We start from the raw sequence: 22,973 nt of genomic DNA, 5'->3' as shown, positions 1-22,973 counted from the left end.
CACCACAAAGACCCTGGAGCTCATCAACAGAAAGCAGCTTTCTTATCAGCTGTTTATCTTTGGGTTTTTTTGGGGTTTGTGCTGTAGGTTGTTTGTACGTTATGGTTTTTTTGGGTGGAAGGGCAGGGTTTTTTTTCCTTCCATTCCCCCCAACCCCACTTTTTTCTCCTGTTGTTGCCCTTGAAATGCAACACAGAAAAAGTTATTTTTTAATTGATTGTGCATGAATTTGTCTCCATGGTAAATAAAAAGAATACCTGCAAAAAACCCCAAACCCCAAACCATGAGAAACAGCAAATTTTGATAAATAATGACTCATAACAATCATATAATCCACAGTCCATGGTTACAGAATTACTTGACTGATAGATTAATTAATCTGCAAACTTTGTTTTTATAACTGCATTAAAAATAATTCATAACTTAGTGGTACTCGGTGTATAGAAACAGCACAACCCTCTCTACAGAGCATTCTCCCACAGTAGAGGGGCTCTCTCTGCCTCCACGTTGGTGTCACATCAGCTGATTCACTAAATTAATGCATCAGCAGAGTGAGTTAAAGGGCACATTTTTCCCCAGACAGTGACTCATCAGCAGTAAGGCCCTTTGACGGGGCTCCACAGCCAGCCCCGTGCCCTGTTGCCTCAGGGTTTTAGTGCCCTCCCAACACCCCAACTGCTCGCACCAAGATCTGCTGCACTGCAGCACACCCCCAAATAGTAACACTTGGTTATGTAACGGCTTTTAACATTCAAAACACTGTACAAATGTAATTGCTTTAATCCTCATCACCCAGCTACAGTCAGTCAGTGTGCGGGGACAAATCATGGGAGAAATGTCTTGCACGAAATCATACAGTGGTGCAGCCTTGAAATGACATTTGAAATAAGGAACTTTGGGGCATTACCCCGATGTCTTTGCTTCCAGTTGTGACGGAAGAAGTCCTTACACTGAACACAGAGTTTTGAGAGCAAGCACTTAGAAGTTAAATGCAATCCTGGATTGAAGCCAAAGTGCTCACCCTGGCAGGGTAGATGAAGTCCTGAATGACTTGGTCTCTCTGAGTCCATGCAAAGCCCCTACAGCAATTGGGATCCCACTCCTTGGTCCCCTTCACCAGCCTCATCTTGTTCAACCTTGGGAGCAGCCTTTCTGACTTACATGTATTAGCGATTGAGTCATTGGGCTTTTTATAGAACAGGTTTTTGAAATATTCTCTGAAGAGCACTCTCAAGAGGGGATAAAGCTTCAATGTGAGGAGCAGAGTGCCTTACACAAATTAAACCCCAAGCAGGAGCCTGAAGATGTGCTGGAAGCAGGGCCAGCAGCACTGCATCCACAAGCTTTTTATATTATAGTCCTTCTCCAGGCTACGCTGCTCCATTAGCTCTGTATGCTGCAGCAAATAGAAACATCCAGTCACTAAAGCATTATCTGCCTGTGCTTCGGGGATTTGGACAAGGAACGGGGGAAAACCTTGTTCATGGGCTAATTGGCCCACTGCTTTATCATGCAATGAGAGTTTGCAGAAGTCTGCTGGGAAACGGATGAAGTCCATAGCACAAACATCAAAGAGGAGGAGGAAGGGAAGGAAGGGATTAATGAGACAGAGTACAGAAATAAATTTTAGAAGAAAATATTAAAAGCGTGCACAGAAAAAAAGAGAGAAAGGAAGAGAAACAAGTATTTAAATGAATAAGAAACAAGTTTAAAGAAAAGGCACAAGATAAAATTAAATAGTGTGAAGACTGAAAAAGACATTTAAAAAAGAGAAACAGTATTCCCAGCTCTAAAGTAGTCAAAAATCTTGCATTAAAATTTCTCATAAATCAAGAAATTTTATTGTCTTTTTATTAATGTTATGCTGTAGCTTTTAGAATTCACCTTTACATGTCTATGCCACCTCATTAGCTAAAAGTGTTTTCTGCTCTTGAAGTTAAAAGTCACATAAATCTCAGATGCTGAAGCTTTAAGCAAACCGTAGTCATGATGAAAAAAAATCACAGACACTGTAAACTGTCAAAAAGCACACGTGAATTAATTTTGCTTAAGTATGTGCAATAGTCTTAATGCAGGCCAATCTAATCTTAGAAAACCAAGAAGAACATTTCCCTGCCTCAGAACACAAGAGGAAGAGAGCCTGGACCTGGATCCATCAATGGTGTGCACTGAAACAACATTAGATCAGAAAACTTAAAGTTCATTTAGTGGTGCTGAGACACAAGAGTGGGGGGGGAGGGAGGTAAACAATCCTAAAGGTTGTTGAGGCTTACAGAAGGCCTAGCCTAGCAAATCTATACTCTGGTAGAAAACAAATCAGAAACATGCATACCACAGCTCTCTGTTGAAGATCAGCTGCTAAACCCCAATCTTGTGGTGGTGTTTGTATTAGGACCAGATATTCGGAGAAAATACCCTTTCCTACGTCTTTTGTTTTATCAAGTATTCCTAATGTAGGACTCCAGTTGAAAGCTCCTCCTTGCACTGATGTGTATTAGATTACAGAGCACACCATGCAAACCCCTGATTATACCTCTACCAAACTAACCTAAGGAGGGCTGTTCCTACAGGAGCCTGTGGAACTTACACCACTGCAGCCGTCACAGTGCATTACCCTCACAGCTGAGAAAAGGGTCAGATGGGCTTGCTGTAGCTCTTCTGATGAAAGCAGGAATTGTAAATTCTCACAGTTTTAAGTATGGAAAGTAGAAAACTAGGATGACTTGACTTTACCCCTCACTCAACTGCCAAGCAAGATGAACCTTTTTTGTCCCTCATCACACATAATTTTAGGCAATTTCTGACTTTGATGTAAGATTCCTAACAGGCAATTGTACCAAAGTAATCTTTTTCCTTGCTCAGTGTTGATTACAGCCAGGTTGAAATTTTTTCTATAAATTTTCTGCTTAAACAATATTATTTGATGAAAATTTGGGGGGTGAGGGAGAAAAGAGGTACAGACTTCTCAGCCTCAGCTCTTGTCAAATAGATTTCTTAGGATGGAATTTCAGTCCAAATCTAGAAAGTTTTCACCAAAGCATGGAGCTTTGCAAACCTGGGTTCGAGCCTCTGCTCTGCCCGATTTAACATGACCTTGAATGATGATGTCCTGTGTACATTCTGTCCTAGTACATGATCAGCAACTAGTTCTTTGGGCAAAATAATTATTTACAAAAAATGGAACAACTCTTATAGAAAACACTGACTTCAACTGAGATATGGTTCAAATTTTTACTTTAAATCGTATGGACCAGAGTCTTGGATCTTCCATATAACCACTACTTGGAGTCTTCTCTGTAAGAGCCACAACCATTACAGAATAGAAAAAAATTGATAATGTAGATCTACATATGACATACCAGAACACTCAATACATGTATTTTCAGGACAAAAATTTTCAAACCTAATCAAAATCCCACTTATGAGATTATGGAGCTGAATAAGCCTGTGCTTATCAACATCTGGGATGTTTTCCCCTAAGTACTGCAAGGAAGTCTCAACAAGCTCCACACACTGCCAACAAACAGGGATAGTCTTTGAGAAGGGAAAAAAGCTCTGAGCAAATTCTTAAAACACAAGTCAGATCAAATTATTGCACTACAACCTAAAACCCGTAAAAAACCTGTAATTCTGCATGCATGATTAAATATGTTCAGCTGATTATAAAACATTGCCTCCATATGGAAACTTGATGCTAGGTTCTTCTCTCGCACAGTGTAAGCAGAGCTGCCGAGTAAGGGAAAAGTAAAAAGTCACATGGACAGAACATGTTTGGCCACTGAACTGTGGCAACAATTTAACTTGTTTCACTTAGAAAGTGTTGCTGGTCATTATTAAAAATAATAAGAGTTACCCAAGGTGCGTAGAAGACAACAAAAACCCTGAAGTATTCAGCTAGGGCTGACAGCTAATTCTAGAGTCACAGTGAGTAGATTCTGCTCATAGAGGAGCATGAGTGGGTTTTCTTGACCCTGACTACAACAAGAACAAGATCTTGAGCCCTGGGACTATAAACTGCTGAATTGTGCTTGTGCTGCTGGTTGGGGAGTAGTAGGGACTTGTGACTAGACTGAAGTGGGTGGGCTGCAAAGGGATCAGGGTGAAATAGTGTGCTGTTGTGCAGCAAACAGATGCTAACACCACTTGGCACAAACAGGTATTTGTACTGGCAGCCACAGCAAATCCATTATGTCTGGAGTTATAACTAGGTGGTAGCAAGCAAGGCACTTCTGTGCAGATGCTAAAGGGATGAGGAATGAAAATGCACGTATGGTTGCAGAGAGAGATGAGATGCTATAGGAAGTATTTTCATGGAATACCAACAGCTTCATAATGCTTTCTGGTTTCCTTGAGAAAAATCTTCAGATTTCTAAGTTTCTTGCTTTTTCTTAGACAAGGAGCGTTTTCTTAGCCTGCCTTTAACTTCATGAAATGAAAAATTAAAAATGTGCACATTCCCCCAATCGCAACAGATCAATCCTCCTGAGTAATAAATAACTCCAAAATACATGTATGGTCAAAACTCAGATTTGCCAAAGCTCACTATTAAAATCACCAAATTCACAAGGATTAAGATAATGCTCCCAAACACGGTGAGCAGGGACTTATGCTAGATAACATTTAAAAATTAATAAAACATAAAAATACTTATGAAGACAAAAAATTAAGAAGTTGCTCTGTGTACATCTATGTATATATACGGGAATCTGCTGGCAAATACAAAGCAAGTTTTCTTTTGGGTCTAGAAACATGATCCCAGATGCATAAATGGCAGAAAGACATCAAACTTCTACTTCCCCAATGAGTGTTTTTTTTAAAACTGTACTACATATTAAGAATGACACAGTTCTGTCCTGGCAGGGATGCATTTATACTAGATTAACTAAGAGTAGTTTTATTACTTATTATTTTATTTTCAAATGTGGAGGTTCTGTTTCAGTTGTGTGTGACCCGTGCTGCCCACTCTCAGTCCCCTGCAAACTTCTTGGTCAGTTTATTATCTACCAGGGGTTTGTCCAAGCTGGAGATCAGGAGCTTCCCAAGAACCTGTGCTGGCTCGTAGCTCACCAGGGCATGAGGGAGAAAGGTAGTACCGTAAAAGTTCCCAGGACACAGGCCCCTTCTGCTGTTACTGCAATGCAGAGCAAACACCACTGACAGCAAAGAGCCCAACCTGCTTTCTTCTGAGCATCTGCCACTATGATTTGCTTTGAGTTTATTTACAACACATTGCCTCCACTGGCCATCACCTCCATCATACAACCAGGGCAAGAAATTGTACTATACTTAAAAATTATTTATGGAATATTGCATAAATGAAACCTATACTCTAGGAAAATATAAATTTATTTGTTTTATATTCTCTCTCCCTATAAATATACAGTGCTTTTTATACTCTATGAAGTATACATGCATATGTTTCCCTGCAAAAAATCTTGGAGCTTTAGGACAGTAAAGATGAACATAGACGCCACAGGCTCATCTGTATTTTCGAATGCTTTTGTTTTGGAACGCCAATTAATCTGTAGTTTATTTTATTTCAACCTTCAGAAGGTCATAGGATTTAACTCTTATACCCTTGCCACTGTCAGCTGGTTCATAATAAACATTCATATTTGTTTTACGACCCAGACCAGCTGGTGGGTTTTATATACAATCAGAATGAGAAATCTGACAAAACAAGTGATTCATCTTCATAATCTGAATAGATGCTGAAACCTTCAGTAGAATCTTAAAACCATTTATTTGTTCAGGTTGCTGGGCTTGCTTTCCTTTTTTTTTTTTTATTACCATTGATTGAATACAATCTTAAACATTCAGTACTTTCGGTTGGAGGAATTTACTTGATAATTGGAAAGAGCCTTCCTGGCAGGCAGCTTTCTGGACCTTCTCAGTTTGATACATGCTCCTGTTCTGCCACAATGGCAGAAGGGAGGAGCTACTCATGCGCTCCTTCGCTTTAAATTGTTTTCACTTTCAGTTGAAATAATTGAGTGACCTGAGGTACAGAAATTATGTACAAAAAAAAGATGTAATTAATTTTGGTGCAATGATGTCAACAGATTGGTGCAATGCTCTCAGACTTTGTGCCGAATCCATTTACAGGGATAACCCTGCTGACTCCTGTACTCTTCTTGGTGGCCCGTGGCCCAGATTTGGCCTGGAGGACAAACCCATCAGGCTTGCTGCAAGAAATAGGGTACCCATGTTCACACAGCAAAGGTTGCCTTAACCACTAGACATCTTCCACCTCCACCCAAACATCACTCAAAGTGAGGGGCTGTTCCTTCCACAGTGGTCAGCAAAAATGACATATGTAGGGGAGGTGTTACAAGGGGTAAAGGTACATGGCTGCCAAGACGAAAATCCTGCTGCAAGTTTATGCCTCATGCTGAATGCCTTAGGGATAGCAAAACCATGTATGCCATTAGCTAACAATGCTGCCTCAGCAGAAACAAGTTCTGTACAGCGTTACAGTGACCTTGAGGAACAGGGGTCTGGAATGTATTGGAAGCAAGGGGATAAAACGGGTGTTTCTACAGTTTCCTCAAATTCAACAAATCGACCCACTTTGGATATCCCTTTTTGCAGACCTTCTGTGACTTGTTCTGATTTGGAATATGGAGTTCATCTCCCTTCTCCCCAGCACACTTTGTCTCTTTGGGATACAGAAAATTCCTGTCCATCAGCAAGTCAAGGCCAAGTAACAGTGGACTATACTCATTAGTTTACACAGTCAGAAGGGATGCAGTGGTTTGTACAAGCAGATATTTACAGCATAATCACTTACACACCAGCCAAGGAAGGCTCCCAGACAAAGCCTGCAAGGAGACTGATGAAGACATGCCCAAGCTTCCCAGTGAGGCAGTGCAGCTACCAAAAGCAGAGTCCCTGCAGGACCACTGGCTAACTGGCTCTTTAGAGGATGTGTTAACATGGGAAAACACTGGCACAAAGTGCTCATTCTGGCACCCACGTCTGCTTATTCTGAAGGGACTTGGTTATCCCACGAGGCTCTGCTTTCTACCACGCAGGCACACGTAAAGCACCTGCTATTTCAGAACAAGGGTGCAGGCAAGGGCTGGTTCTGTTGTAGTTATCTGCATATGCTGTTAATACCACAGATTGAGTTTTACTATTCACTTAGGGCAGGGACATAATTGATTGACACTGCCTGGGTGCTGCAGGGGCTCTTGTAACTCCAAAAATTCCCCTTTACCACACTCCCATGTGGCCATAACATCACCTAAGTACCCAGACCGTTCTCCTCTACTTCAATAAATAACATTCCAAGTCATAGGCTGCACTTCTCCAAACATAAAACACTCCCCGTGCCAATAGAAGCTGCCATGAAAGCCCAAAGAACCCTAAAAGCTGAATAACATGCCAGGGAAGTGAAGTGACTTTGCTGTGACAAAATGTACATCCACTGTGAGAAGGTTATTTAGCATCCTGCAGTTCAAGTTCCGTAAGTCAAATTCACTGACAGCATCAGGCATCGATTCAAAACAAAAGACTATGATTTGAAATGGTAGAGAATCAATAATCTCTTGCATTCTTTTCCAATACAGCCTATACATGGTAAGGATTTTGCCTAAAGATTTGTTCTTTACTGCACCTTCTGTGACATTCTGAATTACAGCACGATAGAAAAATCAATTAAAATGACTAGTGAATAGTTCTTTATCTGCCTCCAAATCATCTTCCTCCAGAAGAGATAATATTTCTACATGAATTAGCCCTACTGTTCTAAATAGATTAGACCCTTTAGCCTGCAGCTTCAGAAGAAGGGTAAGCAAGCAAACCATGGGTTTTATGTAAGCACGAAATAAGTTATAAATATGTAGTATTACTCTAAAATCTAATCTTTAAGAGGTCTTCTCTTCCCCCTGTGATTTCTGATCTTTATTACAAATGACATGAACCAATATTTCTTTTCTGTTGGCCACCACCCTCCGCATACAGGCAGAGACACAGACTGCTTATCACTCAGTTCTCAGTCATCCCACATTCCAAACCTCTCACTGGAAGGACAGTAGTGTATGTGGATAAATATATAACAATATATCAAAGTTTTAAAGCACAGGGAAATTACTGCACACTTGAATTTCTGGGAAACTCAGATACAGTTTCACAGTTGACGGTTGTCTTGTATTTCTCACTTGACCACAGAGATATTACTGCTCTGATAATTGGTCTCCTGGTGTGCTGAATCCACCACTTAGCCTTGAAGATCAAAGCTGATTGCTTTCTTGTTTGCTCCATCTCATACATCTACTTTCTCTTTTTTTATTCTTTGACTGCAAGTGCTCGGATATCTTTTAATCCATTTTTTATACTATGTTTGCCATAACAGGGCTTTAGTTCATAACAACTCTGAAGCAGCTCGGATTAAAAAAGAGAAACAACTCGTGAGTTTTCAGAGTGCTTGAATCCAACCAAAACTTTGATACTTACATATGCTCTTTTCTTCACTCTTACCGTGTGCTCAGTGAGATTTGAGCAACCTCGGCAGACTTACCTAATACTACCTTTTTCTTTGAAGTAATATGGTGAAGAATATGAAAATATTAACCGAAATGTTTTGATTAAAGACAAAAGTAAAGAGAATACGAAAGGTAATTATACCATGAGAAAAAGCAGCACTTCCACATATAGCAAATGATATAAAAAACCTCTTCAGATTTGGCTGAGAAGACCTTACTTAGGGCTTTCCAGCTCACTCAGCCCTCAGAAACTTGTCAGATGCACTGCTGTATTAAAGCCTTTACTATACAGACCCTTTCTCCACTGATACAGAGGAATTCACACTGAATATGAAAATTTGGAGATAAGAGTTTCATGAAGCTGTAGGAAAAAACCTGAAAGAAACATGCTCAGTTTATCATCTGACTTTGTCTCTAAAACATACTATGACAACATTTTATACTCACTTTCCAGAGCCAAACGTTAAAAGACTTTTTATTTTAATGATCATTTTTTTATCCAGTGTTGTCTCATTTTAATTCGTAGAAAGAAGAAAGTACCTTCAAAGTCCCCATCTCTGGCTTTTGCTGCAAGTTCTGAGGATGATATACTTTCTTGACATAAAGCACAGTCTTCCAATGCTGCATTCCTTAAACCATGATTAACTGTAAAACAATTCGAAAGTACTCATTCACATTTTTCCAATTTTCACTTGAAAGGTTCATGTTAGAACTTCTGGGATTAGACTACAGTACCACCTCTGTGTACCTTCTTAGACTTCTTGCTTTTTCTTTACCCTGACACAAACAGTGATTTAAAAGTCTCCTCTATTCTTCTTTGGAACGATGACAGAAATGAAACATGCTGCTATTACAGGACATGCAGTCCTCTTACTTCCAGTAGTTTAGCTGCATCCTACACTTTATTTGCCAATTCTTAAATTGGATCCTTTTAAAGAAGTAGATTATGAGAACAATGACACATTCCCTAGGTGAATAACACACATCAAATCATATGTATCAAAGAGAAACGTCATTCCAAAAGTCCCTGACTTTTATTTGCTCATTTTGTTCATGCTTACTTTTGTCAACGTCTTCTTTTTTAATGCAAGAGTTTATCCATTAGAAATTATATCCAGTCAAGTACTATTGACTAATATATATTTCCCAATGATAATTCCTTACAGCTCCAGTTTCTTTATTACTCTTATTTGAATCTTCAGGAGCTCTTCTATTCTCTTTTTGGATTCTGTCTAACCCTATTTTTTTTTTTAACAATGAAAAAACCAATCTCTTCGCATCATGACATGCTGCCACCATAGAACTGTTCTGGAAGTTTCAACCACAAGTAATAGAGAACTGTAATGCATGTTGTGCATTATCCCACTGCAGAGTTGGGTTGGATTGGAGGTTTTTCTGCTAACTTGATCCAACTTTTAACCAAGCACATCACATACAATCATCAATGCTTTTAAACGAAACTAAGAGAAAGGAAAAGTTTTCCATCAGGAGGAAAGGAAGTGGGGAAAAAAAGAGCTCTGATCACCTTCAGATGCTGATAGTTCTAATCATAACAAAGGACAAAGGTAATTGCAGTCTTGCTGAGATGACATGGTTATTTTTAGATAAGTTAGCAGACTTGCCACTTTGAAAAAGAAATAATCGAAATGGTCACAGAGAAAAAAAAAATCTTTCACTGGCTCATGATCTTGTTCTGGTTCCATTATTTTAATTATCTAGAATTAAAATGTGGGTATTTTTCTGTTTTGAAGCCAAATTCTCATTCTCATCTTATAGTCTGCTCTTTGGTAACACACGGGAATACACGTAGGAATATGGAAACAGCAGGTGCACTCTGAAGGCTTTACTCTTCAGTATTTGCCTTAAGACATACTCCTGTGTACCTATACTTGCAGTGATTTCAACCTGTTTACAGTCTATTTCCATGACTTCTTTTAAACTTAGGTCAAATCACTGCACAGTGAGTCCTGTCAAAAAGATAACAGTATGTTAAGGGAATTCTTGTCAAATAGTTCATGGATCCCTATTGTGCTATCAGCAGAAATTTACTATAGATCTCTTTACCTTTCTTCTGCTTTTCCTTGTCTTCTGTTTCAGGTTTGGTTGCCATAACTTCAAACAAAGTCTTTAGGATACTTCTCAGATCACTAGCATAGTTTGTCTGCAGCTGGTCAGCAACACCTTAGGAGTCCAAGAAAATGAGTAAACCATTACTAGATTACTACACCGTCCTTAAAAAAAGTTCTTAAATTTGCCTGTTGCTACTAGTGGTGGCTTCATTTATTTTTAGGGGATTACTTGCTCATGTTAGGAATAAAAATTGAACATTTAATTTAACTAATTCTCCGTAATGGCCAAATTACATTCTGGTCTTTATGCTACCAGCAAGTCAATACATATCTTCCTTATCCCTTGGCAGGAAATACTGAGAGATTCCTTTTGCATGAAATTAGAACTGCTGCATCAAATTTCATTCCTTGAACACAATAGGACATCGCCATGAAAAAGAAAGCACTTTGAAGTCAAACCTGAGACACGTCCAAACTCTTCGTCGCTACAGATCTAAAACGTTTGCGTCTCTGACTCTGTAAGTTCCCATCAGGTAACAGGTCCTTCTAGACCAGACTGCAACTCAGGCCCCAAAAAGAGTCTTCCTGCAACTGCATCTCTAGTCCTTTCTACCATAACTTTATGTGCACCAAAAAAAAAGAAAAAAGGAAAGGAATAGTTTATAAATTCAAAACGAAAGGTGACTCTCATACCTGAGATACAGACAAAAAGGCGGTGAATAAGATCATTACTGCCATGAAATCTAGATCTGATCTTCTCTCGTGTGGCAATTTTAGCAGCCTGCAAAGCAAGCTGGATTTCTTCCTGATCGATGTCATCAGATGAACAAGAACTTGTCATTAAACTGCTGTCGGAGAAAAAAAAAACAGTGTAAAGGAAAGTAATGTAAATCTTCACTCAGTTGTTCAGGATGTTCAGCAAATCCTAAAGGATTTATGACTCAGGCAAGACTCTACAGCAAACCGGAACTAATTGCTGTAAATTCTTGTTGAAGTTAATCAGCACACAACCAACCACCATCACATTTGACTTTCACTGTGTGACACAGCTGCAAAAAAATTTTAAGCATAAAATCACTTGTCCGTATTTTATTGCATTTTTCCTTAGCTATGACAAAGTGCTGTGCCATTTTTCACATTATCTTCTTCTAAAAGCTCAGTCCTGAGAACATAACTCCACCAAAAATCCTGAAGGGGAATAGCAACCTAAAAATGTGAAGGTCAGTTCTAAAGTCAACTTAGAAATTTATTAATGTTGAAATTAATGTGGAAAAAAAAGGAAATTCTGAATTATGCTACCTTAAAATAGCAAGAATAGAATCTAAATATAACCTTACCAAAAAAAGTGGAAAGAAGAGCGATAAAATACAATTTACACAGTACAGAGGTAGATTAGTCCCCTTACAAATATAACAGTAGTAATTGCTGAAATGTCAAACTATTGTAAAAGAATGGCTCATCAACTCTAAAGAGATTAAAATGTGTTCACCAAATGTCTACCCAAAATTTAAATTTTCTTTTAAAAACTAGATGCCAGGCATTCCCAAACCTTTGCACCCCAACCCCCCTTGCCATTTTCCTCTTACGGAAAAGAAGTTTGAAAGAACCTCACACCACAGGGAACATTTGGTAGGAATCTTCAAATCAGGAATTACATTAAGTATTTGTGAATCAAGATGACTTCTTTAAAAAGGAAGTACTTAGGGGAAAAGTAGCACTTTGCCCTTAAAAACCCTTAAATGGGAGTAAAGGGAGTGCAGGATGTAATTACACCGAAGCCCTAAGGATTCACTGTGCTGACCAAAGGAGACACAAGTCTTCTTACTCTACTACATTCCAGGACAGAAAGAACAGTAAACAATTTTTCTACACATACTGGAAAAAAATTCATATTGCCAGTTATCACAAAAACCTGGACTATCTTACTTATAATCATACTTTTGCTCTCCAAAACTCCAGCACTCCTTACTCTGCAGACGACTACGTGTTAAAAAAAAAAAAGAGTTACTAACTGCATAATAGCATGTATAACAAAAGAAGTAATTTCTAACACATTTCAATCTGCTTTTATCAAGTGCAGAAACATTCACCACCTTGCAGATTCCATACCTATTGCAGTATGCATGAACAATTATTTCAAGAAAAGACACAAAAGTAACATTTATAATTACTAATAAAAAAATTTTATAGAATATAGTTTTGAAATTCTACCTGTAGGCTCCACATGTAATCCTTTGAAATGTAAAAAAAAAAAAAAAGTTATTAGGCCATGCAATCTTAAAAGCCCTAGGAAAAACAAAACTGAAAATAAATAAGTACTGGAGATTAGCTATTGATAGAAATATCAATAGAAGATGTGTAGCACGAGTACCTTAACTGGGTTCCCATTCTTTCAAACACAGAGTAAAAAGCAGGCTTGCAGGAGACTCATTTGGTTCACATGATCTATTGCTACTAACAAAAGAAAATCCTTGTAAAGAGATGTTATTTCTCTGTTTACAGTTCTGGCAGCATCATGACTGACTGGGTTTATTAAAGACACTGAGAACTGAGTGAGAATTCTCTCTTTCAATTTTTCTTTGTTTTTTCGTAGGGGATATAATATATCTATTATAATAGCAAGCCTGTCAGTGTGGAAAGGTCTGTGTTCAAGACAATGAAGAGGTCATGTAAGAACACGGCTTATGAAGGCGTAAGCTGAAAGGTAGTGAGAGCCAGGAAACAACTCCTGACTTGCAGTGGTGTGCAGTTAGAGGATTGCCTCTTCACACAAATGCTCTCATATGCAGATGAAGGAGTCTGCCTTGTAACATGGCCAAATAGGCTCTATTTTTTCTTGTCTTTTAAAAGAATTTTTCTTAGTGATATACACATTTGTATCATAAATTGCATGGAGCTCCTGAAAGAGCCAAATGCAGCCTATGTTAGTTACAATGGTCTTGCTGAAACTCCTGATACACAAAAACCTTAGTGCAAGAGAAAGCAGGGGCTGATTCAAGGATGACTCTTCCCTCCAAATCACAGTTGAAGAAATATTTCAAAGTCAGGTGTTAAGTGGGCAGAGAGCTGTGAAGAGTGCTTTTCAAGAACATAAACTACTTGGTCCTTTCCCATTTTGCAGAAAGGAAGAAAGGCTCATTCCACAATTCTGACCAATTTTAATAATAATTTTTGCCTTTTGGAGACTCTTCCAAATGGGAGGAATGCAGTTTCACCTACTCCCCCCCAAGAAATGTGGTTTGACCTACTTCTGTACCAGACTACTCTGTTAGATTCTGTGGTTGTGTCATTAAGACTGGTCATGTCACCACAAGACTGGCTGGAACTGTTTTGTCCTCAAAATCCGTAGCACAGAGCACATACAGATTGCTTCAGCACTGTGAGATGGATGGGTAGCATGTACACACACTCACATTTATAACACATGTTCATATGCACAGACACATGTAAAATACAATATCCAAATACAGAAGGTTCAGAAAAAAGGATATTTTCTACTTGAGATTGCTTGTGCCACTGCAAAGAAAGACGTGAATGCTCCAGAATAATTTAAAACTGGACTTAAGAATTACCATGGAGTTAAAACAATTACTCTGCCTTTATTAACACAATCAAGTCAGATTTAGACAAAAGTGACTTCAAAGAATGACTATATACCATCTGTTCTTTACTTTAAAACACATCTTACTGTAAAAGAATGTAGCAAAAAAAATTAATATTGTAGAGACAGTTAGAAATACTGTAAGAACAGAAACACTGCAACTGTTTCAGATAAACAGCAAAACAGACAGGTTTTTTTCTAACAGGATATCCCAAACAGTAATGATTGCATCTGTGCAAATAGATTTCTCGTAATTTTTTAAATTGATATTACATAAAACAAACCTGAAATTTGATCTGCCACAGTTCAATTTACCTTTTTTTTTTTCCAGTTCTATAAGGAATACCTTTCCTATGTGGCTTACCTAACATGCATAATTTGGCTCAACATTCCAAGCTGATACCACATGTGTAGGAAGCATTTCATTAATGTCAGACTACACTCCAATCTGTAATTTTTCACAAACAGCATCTGCAGAATCAAGTCTCACTGCAGAATACAAATAGCCATACTATACTAGAGACAAGTCGTCATTCTCTCAACTTTTTTCTTGAAGGGAACCCTGAATTATCCAAGGAATTGAAGAGATAAGACCAAAATATGCATGGAACTCCCCTTGTGAAATGTTTACCATATACACAATGCTTATAATATATTTCTTTTTCAAACTGTAAAAACATTGCAAAGTTAACACATCTGAAGATGAACATAAAGAAATAAGATTTTATATCAAAGGTTGATTCCAAACAGTAAACCTGCTTATACTTTATAAAGGAACAGGTACCCTTTGGTAGATACAGTGGATTAGCTTTTTGCTTAAACTTGGTTACCTCCCATCCTATTTTGTGCAGTACCTCTAGTGTTTCTTTTTGGATTCTCTCAGAAGAAACACAATAAACAGTAGGCGAGAACTTGCTGGTTTCTAAGGTGCTAGTTTTGACATGGCTGGAAAAAAACCTGTGAAAGTCATGGGTTCTTACAATTATTTTAAGTGAAGAGGGTGGTTAAAAATCAATTTTAGAGTCATTTAAACCCAAGCCAGAACATGTCTTATTATTTGGGTAATAGCATATATTTATTTAGCCAAAGACTATGTTTTAAGGAACAACCCCAGAAGCTACATTTAAAGCAGACTAAAAAAGGCTTTAATCCAGAACTTTATTTCCTGACTTTTAAACCCTAATATTTTATGAAGTCAATAGAGTTTTAAAATTTAATCCCTTAGGTATTTTCTCTTTGTTTTAAGAGAAAAGGCTAAAGGGGGGGGACACCCCCATCAACCCACCCTGAAAACATGTCCAAGGCTTCAGAACTTTATCTTGAGAAACAAATAATATAACTGCATGCAAATCCCTCTAGCTAGAAATCACCAAAAGAACTGGACTTGACTAGACAACAGTATTATCACATGTATTAGTAATGCCCAGCTCCATTCACAGTAGGACATGTGCTAGAAGCCCCATCTGCTGTCAACCTTTTGAATTCCTCAGTAGGGGGAATTACTTTCCATACACTGTGAGATTTGCAGAAGCCCGTTCTTTGCTTCTTTTGCCCCTGGCTGGCTAATTAAAATAAGGAATTTGGCTAACACGATTATCCATGTGTCCCAAATGATACTTTCAGCCAGGAAAAAGCCCTGAGCATTGAAGATGGTTGAATTCAAAATCAATATCAATAACTTCTGCTCCATACCCTGGCAGCTTCTGCAGCTGCCCACTCTGTTGGAAGAACATCTTCTTGCATCTTTCCTCAGCTCTTCCAACCTCAAACTCCAGAGCATTTCTCATTTGGACTGCAAAAACCACAGCTGTTAAAGCAGTATCTTGCTAAACAGATCCATTATAAGAAACTCTACCTAGATAACTGGCTTATTCAAACTCATTACCACTCTAGACTGGGTTTTCAGATGAATGCAAAAGTCAGTATTTCAAATGGGAGTTAAAATAAACAATACTGCCAGTGCAAAATTTATCAACTTTTACAGTGCTTTCTCCCAGATAGCTGTTTTGGTCATTATAGATAAAATTTCTGAAAGTGTGCATATGAACAAATAACTTAAGCATTAGTAATCAACACAGCTGCTTTCTAACCATCAAATGAATGTTAGACACTTGCAAGGTACCACATTTACTGCTTTACTTAAAATTTAAACCATAAATGGATAAAAGTTAAAGTTATTGTGAAATTCAAGAAAAAACAGAACTGAAAAAACAAGAGGTTAGAATATTCCTTAGGTTCTACTACGATTTTTTTCAATTCCACCATGACATTGTTTTCTAACACTTTCTTGCAATCAAACATACATTTAAAGCTCTCAAATGTTCACTCACACTGCAAAAGGATAAATAAAATTAAATTAGAGCACAGAAATATTTAAACTTCAAAAATATATCCTGAACTGGAAAAACTGAAAGTGAAAACCACAAATAGTATATAGCACTTATGACAAAATGGTATAGAATATCAGCCCTGGTATCCGATACAGGGATAGAAAACCACCAGTTCCAGCTTTTACTCTTTACCCAGAACTTGACACAGGACAGGTAGAACCTGGATACCTGATACTAATACTTTCAGGGGCAAAGAATAACTTCATACAGCTTTTCAGCAACATCCTCTGCAATACATAAGCCACTATTCTGCATGGCATCGTAACAAGTGAATTAATTTAGCATCCAATTCCTGCAGATACACTCTAGAGTTGCAACTCCTGTGTGAGGCAGAAACAGAGATGGAAAAGCAGCCTTGAAAAACATTCTCCAGTAAGAGGAACTCTGAGGGATAGGGAAACTTATTAGCACAATATTTTCACATTTCTTCCATCAGTTCCCTCAAAAAATAATACGGAACAAGCAGCAGAAGCATTAAAGCATCATAAGGTTTAAGAGAATCCCATAGGAATTCCATATCCAGACGTGGGAGTCAAAGCTGAGAAAAGCTAATTAAAGTATTAGGTGGAGCCTTAAAATTTTAATTAGAAAAGAAAGCTTTCTCTTCATTTTTCACCTTCAATGCCGCTATGAGGAAATCCTCTTTTTTCCTCCAATCTAATTGTGATTTTACAATGTATCTGTAGGCATTGTCAAAAACTCTGCAAAACTGCAGTTACTATAGTGATTTTAATTACACATAATCTCAATACTCCCAAACATGTTATTCAAAGGGTTTTACTGGGGAAAAAAACCACTAATCTGTAAAATAAAATCTAATTTCTGAAAGCCAGTAATTTTGTTCTATTAGTATCACAGGAAACACCAAGTGACATTCAACAACAGATTTTTTTCACGTCACTAAAATGAACATGATTATAATTGTGGCCAAATTACTAAAAATGAAAATTACAACTAAGCTATGCAGAAACAAGAACACAGACCTATTATGATCACTTTGTGTCAGTCTCCAGCCAGACAATATGCTTGATATGCCACTTGGAATATAGCCCCCAAATGGCAAATTTTAGGGTGTCTACCAATTTTGCTTGAACAGTCTTATTGCCTCTGCCACTGATGCCAGTCAGCTTAAAATACTGCCCTATTTTACTTGATTTACACGGAGAGCAGTATATTCTATATTTACTTCACCACATAAAACATTTTAACACCTCTAAAATATGAAGTCTATTATTTTAATAGAGAAAGACCAAAAAACTTGAAACAACTGAATTTTCACCTCACTGGAAGAAGCACTTGTTAACAAGTAGCTTACACAAGGTGCCTGGGACATTCCTTGAGAGGATAAAATCTGCAACAGTTACTTGTTACTAAAGACAAAGATAAGCATAAAATATAAAATACCATGTAGAATATCCTAGAAAGGAACACTGTAGCTTAGAAAATGCTGCACCATTTGGAGATTTAATTTTTTTTTTGTCTTGCGGGGTGAAGAACAAGATGGGCATGAAACACATCAAGAAGAATCCTGGCGGTGAAAACCTAGAGACATCTGCTTCAGTCACATATGTCTCACTGACTAAAATCATAAGCAAAAGCTGACAGACCTCATCAACACTGACTTTTTTGTTTTGCTAGTACTGCTCAGCTGGTTGTTGGGGCAAGGGATTTAGAAGGAAAACAAGAAGGCTGTATGCAGCAGCCTGTTTATGGCTGTATTAATAGTGCCCTCACTGCATGAGCGACAGAGCTGTACAAAACAGCACAGACTTTCAGTGCCTAAGACATACACAGACAGTTTGCAGTTCAAAATCATTAGGCAGGAAGAGCATCTATACTGGGAGTCAAGTCAGATTTGCTCAAGGTAAAAAACCCCTTTCTCTTCCCACAAATCTTTTCACTGAGCTCTTTATTTCCATGATTCCGATACAGTACATGTAAAGCCATTACTAACAGCCTTTTTCAGATTATGAGCACTCTCTCCACGAAAAAAAGCTCGACAGAAAAAAAGGGGGGAAAGAAAATCTACAGGAATGTACTGATCAAAACAAAAATGACAGTACCAAACATTAATGCAGAATTAATCTGCCAGTTTGCATAGCTTCAAATATAACCTGACCAGGTTAACAATGTGCAAGACAGTGCAAGACAGGAGAACTGAAGACAGAGCTGATCAGGTAGACTGACACTTCAGTTCAAATACATTGTTAATGTATTTGTTGTCCTCCATGCTATCATCTACAAGATCCCCAGAGCAGTTGTGATCTCTGTTGAAACCTAGGGCATTGTGCTGTAGCTTTGATAGCATAAATTCTGTACCATGAGATGAAAGAACTCAATTCTCCTAGTATAATTCACAGTTCTGGCAAATTACCAAGTTCTTTTTCCTTCTTGTATAATTTTTGAGGCACTGAAATAAAACCTGTTTTTGTAAGAAACTGTCCACCCCTAAGAATTTTGCTTGATCTGTCAGTTGGGCAAGAAACTGGCTGACAGCTCACACTCAGGGAGTGCTGACCAGTGGTCTATACTCAGGCTGGCAGCCTGCCACGAGTGGGAATCCCCAGGGGTGGACACTGGGCCCACGCTGTTCATGACCACCATGAACCATCTGGATGATGAGACTGCGAGCACCATCGCCAGGTTGGCTGACCCTGGGTGGGGAGGTGGACGTGCCAGCAGGGAAAGCCACCTCTCAGACCAGGACAGGCTGGAAGAGTGAGCTGGCAAGAACAGTGTGGAGTTCAACAGAGACAAGTGTAATTCCCTGCAGCAGTGACAACACCAAAGAGCCCGGGACAGGCTGGGATCCCTTGCTGAAGGGACCTGGGGGTCCCGGTGGACAACAGGAGTCAGCAGTGAAGCTGCTGCAGCAATGAAGGCAAATCAGATGCTGGGATGCACCAGAGGGGCACCACTAGCAGAGATGGGAGATGTGACCATCCCAATCTACCAAGTGCTTGTAACTGGAGTACTACTTGTGTCCAGTTCTCATCCCCACAGTTCAAGAAAAGACACAGACAGTAGAGCATCCAAAGGAGGGCCATGAAGATGATGGAGAACCTATCCTACAAGAAGAGACTGAAGGAGTTGGGTATTTTATTTCCTGGAGAAGAGAAGGCTCCAGGGGACCTCACCACAGTACAGCAGTATGTAAAGAGTGGCTATAAAGAGGACAGACTCTTCTCAAGATGCCACATGGAGAGGAGAAGTTGCAATGGGAGACGTTTCATCTTGATATAACAAAAAAATACTTTACACTAAGAACAGTCAATCCCTGAAAAAAACTCGCTTGGGATATGGAAGAGTCCTCATGGCTGGAGGTTTTCAAGATGCAACCAGACAAGGTGCTAGATAATCCTACCTCAGCTTACTTTTCCACAAAAAGTTGGACCAGATGATCTTCTGAGGTCCTTTCCAACCTGGGCTGTTTCATGATTCCATGAACTGACTGGCAAGGTACCTTCAAACAGCTTCCTGCAAAACACCATCTACTTCTGCAGCAGGTAACTACAATTTCAGTTCTTAAATATAAAAGATGTCGTATTTTAAATACCACAATAACCTTCCCTGCCTTGTTTCACATGTGTCTTTATACTAATAGGGATATACTCAAAATACACATAAAGTAAGTCATATGCTTCAACTACATTCAACAAGCCAATGACCTTGGGATCTACCCACATGTACACAAATACAGGTATTCTAACTAAAATAACCAGATAAATATCCCACTCTAATTGCTGGCAGTCTTGATGTTTTGGCATAAATTCGAGTCTCAATTCATTGCAGATGCTTCCTTTTACAGACCATAAACAGGCTAAAATTTCACCACAAATTTTTGTAAATACTTAAAACAGTAGAAAAACGTACCACAAACCCCCAATATTTAAGCTGTAAAGACATATCTAAATAAATAAAAATATACATACTGTTGACTACAGAAGTTGTATCACTAGGGTTAGTTTTAAAAGTTATTATTTATATTTAAAGTTGTCATTTATTGGCTTGTCATAACCTTAAAATGAAGAAATAGGGTTTACCATCTACTCTAGCAGGCAAATGTTTGAATACAGAATTCATTAGTATTTCTTCCTCCCTTGCACTCTTACACCAAGAACTTCAATGACGTTTTGAAATCAGCTAATTGCAACTACCTTGTTCTTCTGTTGTCTCATTTATTTTTCCTCATCAATCCCAAAGCAACACTTTTCTTGCATTTTCTAGTTCCAGTCTTTCAAAGAACTTGATATGCTTAAAGAATGAACCTCAGTCCTCTCATTCTGTTAACAGATTAGGTTCACTTAGGTTTCCACTCAAAGTAATGGCTATGTCAGGATCTTGTCCAATAATCCAAACATGCTGAAAGCTGACAAATTCCTGCAGTTTATTTTTAAAAATCACTGACTTCACTACTTCAAGCACTGAAATGGATAAGATTTCAGAGATGTATTTTATTACCTGCATGTTTACGATTTAGTAAGTTATAGTTATACTAAAAATGGTTCTCAAAATAACATTTATGGAAAGAAAACATTAAAAAGGAAAAACTGGGTGGATTTTTTTTTCCTGGAGTTGGTACATCAATGGATCTATTGCCACTTCCCTGCTGTAGGGCAATTTTCACTCAAGTCACTGATGTACAAAAGACTTGTGCATAGTCTTCGAAGTCTGCATAAAAACAGAGTTTCTCTGAGACTTTCTGAAATACACAGAACACATTTATTCTTTGCTAAGAAAGCTGACTACTGGTGGGGGCATCTCAAGTCTGGACACTGCTTAATGAACATTTTACAAAAAATTATCTTCTGAACTGGGTTGAAGTTTTAACCATCAGACCTCTGAGACTAGAAAGCGGAACCTTCTACACAGATCAGGTGCCAGTGAAATCGTCAACCTTTCCTTAGCAAAACCATTTGAGAAGCCCTCCGTACCTTTATTTCTTCCCTAATTTGTGCTCTAGCAACCTTGAGCAAAGTTTACAACTGTTTTTCAAATTACTGTGTGAACAGTCAGCAATCTAAGTATGCAACCATGATTCTCATTTAAGACTGAAAATCTTCAATCCAGATGCAATTCAACAAATTAATTACACATTTAACCGAGGTTTCCGCTTTTCTCCAGTGACTAAACAGGGAACCTTCAGGAACTCCAAATTTAGGAGTTTGGTGCCTAAAATTAGGTGGGATAAATATAGCTCTAAAAAAATTACACAGCGTTGGTTGATGATTGAAAACGTCCAAGGCAGTAAATCACAGGCTGACTTGAAACAGCCTCTTCAACTGGTCCCAAATGGCTCCTTACAGTCCTGACAGGTTTTTCCTCCCAGTAAAATCGAAAATGGCAAACAACGACCCATGGATTGAATGGCGTTCTGAGATCCAAGGAGTGAGAATTTTCTCCCTGGTTCTCCATTTGGAAAATGGATACTGACTATTTACTGGCACAAAGGGGTTGCTTATGTTTCACAGGAGGCTGGAAGGCTACATAAATGTATTTCAAGAATTCTATGTTTACTCCATTACTTTTCAGACAAAACTGAAAATGTTACATATAATTTCTAATTGTTGTTAAGTGAAAACAGTAAGACATTAAGTATGTTAAAATTGCATATTTCAGAAAAAAATGAAACAAAAAACAATTTAGGTATTATTCTGGATATGCATCACAGAGACAGCTATGTCAGAAAAAAGCATTTTAGAGACTGCGTTTGCAAGGAACATGCTTGTTGTAGTAAACAAATAATGCAACTCTAGAGAAATTGTTTAATAGGCAAATAAAACTCTTTAGGTAAAAAAACATAAAAGAAGAGGGAAGCCCTTTAAAAATAATGTATCCTAAAATATAATACAAATAGATGTACTGAATACTACATTTCTATGCACAAAGATCTAGGAACATACTACTGTGAAGCAGTTAGATTTCTAAACTTTTTTTTTCATTTTATTTCATTAAAATAAGTCATTAAAAGGAGTTTAATTTTTTTTCAAACTAAGTATTTCAAAAGGGGAAATTCCTATCATTATAGTCAAGCAGGTAGCTGTTTTGTTTTACTGGACCACAAACTACTAGATCTCCAGTAATATCACTCAGATGCAGAAAAACAGGCAACTCAGATTTTGCCAAATCACCCAGGGATGATACAATGCTATAGTTCAGTGGACAACAGCACAAAGGAACATGTACAAATACTGCCTTATAAATCAAACTTTAATTTACCTAAGCATCAATAAAGTGGCAACTGCAATGCTAACATATGAAGGCAGTACAGTAAGGCCTTGAAAAGAGGTGGTGCACCTAATGAAGACTTATTCTCAGTGCTCCAGTTATTCCTGAAGAGTAAATGAGGCTACTTCTACCACCCGTTCAGACAACGTTGTGCGAAAGTGTTTGATGTATATAGTATTTAGAATAGGGCAGCTGTTGC

At 38.2% G+C, this 22,973-nt stretch overlaps 1 protein-coding gene across 4 annotated transcripts in view; it reads right to left on the bottom strand.

The window, feature by feature from the left end:
- The window catches only part of ZFYVE28 (zinc finger FYVE-type containing 28), a 150,204-nt gene that overhangs the window by 5,565 nt on the left and 121,666 nt on the right, over nucleotides 1-22,973 (bottom strand). For 2 of the 4 annotated variants that reach the window (XM_027712767.2, XM_027712770.2), the window contains 3 exons: nucleotides 11,249-11,403; nucleotides 10,551-10,667; nucleotides 9,027-9,131 (listed from right to left, as the gene is read on the bottom strand). In XM_027712767.2, coding sequence (XP_027568568.1) covers nucleotides 9,027-9,131; nucleotides 10,551-10,667; nucleotides 11,249-11,403 — 377 coding nt within the window. Of the gene's footprint in view, nucleotides 1-9,026; nucleotides 9,132-10,550; nucleotides 10,668-11,248; nucleotides 11,404-12,766; nucleotides 12,788-22,973 lie in introns of all 4 variants that reach the window. The other 2 variants (XM_039382985.1, XM_027712768.2) reach the window with 2 other exon arrangements.

This window comes from Pipra filicauda, unplaced genomic scaffold (genome assembly GCF_003945595.2).
Source record: "Pipra filicauda isolate LSUMZ 115617 unplaced genomic scaffold, ASM394559v2 scaffold293_size922472_pilon, whole genome shotgun sequence".
Classification (NCBI taxonomy): Eukaryota; Metazoa; Chordata; class Aves; order Passeriformes; family Pipridae; genus Pipra; species Pipra filicauda.
This window is presented reverse-complemented; position numbering and strand designations above follow the sequence as displayed.